The sequence below is a fragment of the Pyrgilauda ruficollis genome, unplaced genomic scaffold (assembly GCF_017590135.1).
Source record: "Pyrgilauda ruficollis isolate IOZ18807 unplaced genomic scaffold, ASM1759013v1 scaffold3232, whole genome shotgun sequence".
Lineage (NCBI taxonomy): Eukaryota > Metazoa > Chordata > Aves > Passeriformes > Passeridae > Pyrgilauda > Pyrgilauda ruficollis.
Window position 1 is genome coordinate 1 of NW_024524637.1, and position 1941 is coordinate 1941.

At 65.0% G+C, this 1941-nt stretch overlaps 1 protein-coding gene across 1 annotated transcript; it reads right to left on the reverse strand.

The window, feature by feature from the left end:
- Nucleotides 1-75: 75 nt before the first annotated feature.
- LOC121357317 (MAP/microtubule affinity-regulating kinase 4-like) lies at nucleotides 76-1878 on the reverse strand (the record flags this gene model as incomplete). The annotated part of the gene is made up of 2 exons (XM_041474489.1): nucleotides 76-240; nucleotides 1642-1878. Coding segments are annotated over 2 exons (402 nt in total), but the record flags the coding sequence as incomplete, so codon positions are not given.
- Nucleotides 1879-1941: the final 63 nt, after the last annotated feature.

Here is a 1941-nt window from a genome sequence, read left to right on the forward strand (position 1 = left end):
CCCAAATCCCTGCCAGAACCCCCCAAAGCCCCTCAAGACCTCCCCAAAACCCCCTCAAATCCCTCTTGGGACCCCTCAAATCCCTCTGGGGACCCCGCAGACCCCCGTGGACCCCCAGACCTCGAGGGTGCAGCGCTTGGCGGGGTTGAGCACCAGGAAGCGCCGCAGGATGTTCTCGCAGTCCGTGGACATGTAGAAGGGCACGCGGTATTTGCCCCGCAGCACGCGCTCCCGCAGCTCCTGCGGGGTCACCCGGGGGTCAGCGGGGTCACCCGGGGTCACTGGGGTCAGCAAGGGTCAGTCGAGGTCACCGGGGTCAGTCAGGGTCACTGGGGTCACTCAGAGTCACCCGGGGTCAGTGGGGTCACCCGGGGTCACTGGGGTCAGTCAGGGTCATTCAGGGTCACTGGGGTCAGTCAGGGTCATTCAGGGTCACTGGGGTCAGCTGGGGTCACCCGGGGTCAGCGGGGTCACCCAGGGGTCAGCAGGGTCACTCGGGGTCACTCAGGGTCACTGGGGCCAGTCAGGGTCAGTCAGGGTCACTGGGGTCACTCGGGGCTATTCAGGGTCACTGGGGTCAGCTGGGGTCACTTGGGGTCACTCGGGGTCAGCTGGGGTCACTCAGGGTCACTCAGGGTCATTCAGGGTCACTGGGGTCAGCTGGGGTCACTTGGGGTCACTCGGGGTCAGCTGGGGTCACTCAGGGTCACTCAGGGTCATTCAGGGTCACTGGGGTCAGCTGGGGTCAGCCAGGGTCAGTCAGGGTCACTGGGGTCACTCAGGGTCAGTTGGGGACATGAGGGACACCAGGGGTCACTCTGGGTCACCCTGGGTTACTCAGTGACCACTGACCAGATGACCCGTGGGCAGCTCAGGGGTCACATGGAGTGGCCCAGGACTGAGTGACCACACAGTGACCACACAATGACCGGACAATACCAGGAGGTGACCACAGGTGACCACGCAGTGACCGGGCAGTGCCCAGGAGGTGACCACGGGCTGCCAGCGGTCAGTGACTGGACAATCCCCAGGAGATGACCACACGTGACCACAGGTGACCCCGCAGTGACCGGACAGTCCCCAGGAGGTGCCCATGGGCTGCCAGTGGTCAGTGACCGGACAATACCAGGCGGTGACCACAGGTGACCGGGCAGTGACTGGACAATACCAGGAGGTGCCCACAGGTGACCACAGGTGACCACGCAGTGACCAGGCAGTGACCAGACGGTCCCCAGCAGGTGACCACTGGTGACCGCGCGGTGACCGGACGGTCCCCAGGCAGTGACCACAGGTGACCACGCAGTGACTGCACAGTCCCCAGCAGGTGCCCCCGGGCTGCCAGCGGTCAGTGACCGGACAATCCCCAGGCGGTGACCACGCAGTGACCGGGCAGTGACCAGCAGGTGCCCACGGGCTGCCAGCGGTCAGTGACTGGACAATACCAGGTGGTGACCACAGGTGACCGGGCAGTGACTGGACAATACCAGGAGGTGCCCACAGGTGACCACAGGTGACCGTGCAGTGACCAGGCAGTGACCAGACGGTCCCCAGCAGGTGACCACAGGTGACCACAGGTGACCACAGGTGACCGGGCAGTGACCGGACAATACCAGGCGGTGCCCCCGGGCTCTGGGCGGTCACCTTGAGGTTGTGTCCGTCGAAGGGCAGCGAGCCGCTGACCAGCGTGTAGAGGATGACCCCCAGGCTCCAGATGTCCACCTCGGGCCCGTCGTACTTCTTGCCCTGGAAGAGCTCGGGCGCGGCGTAGGGCGGCGAGCCGCAGAACGTGTCCAGCTTGGAGCCCCGCGAGAACTCGTTGCTGAAGCCAAAGTCGGCGATCTTGATGTTGGCGTCGGCGTCCAGCAGCAGGTTCTCGGCCTGGGGACACCAGTGGGGACATCAGTGGGGACACGAGGACATCAGTGGGGACATCAGTGGGGA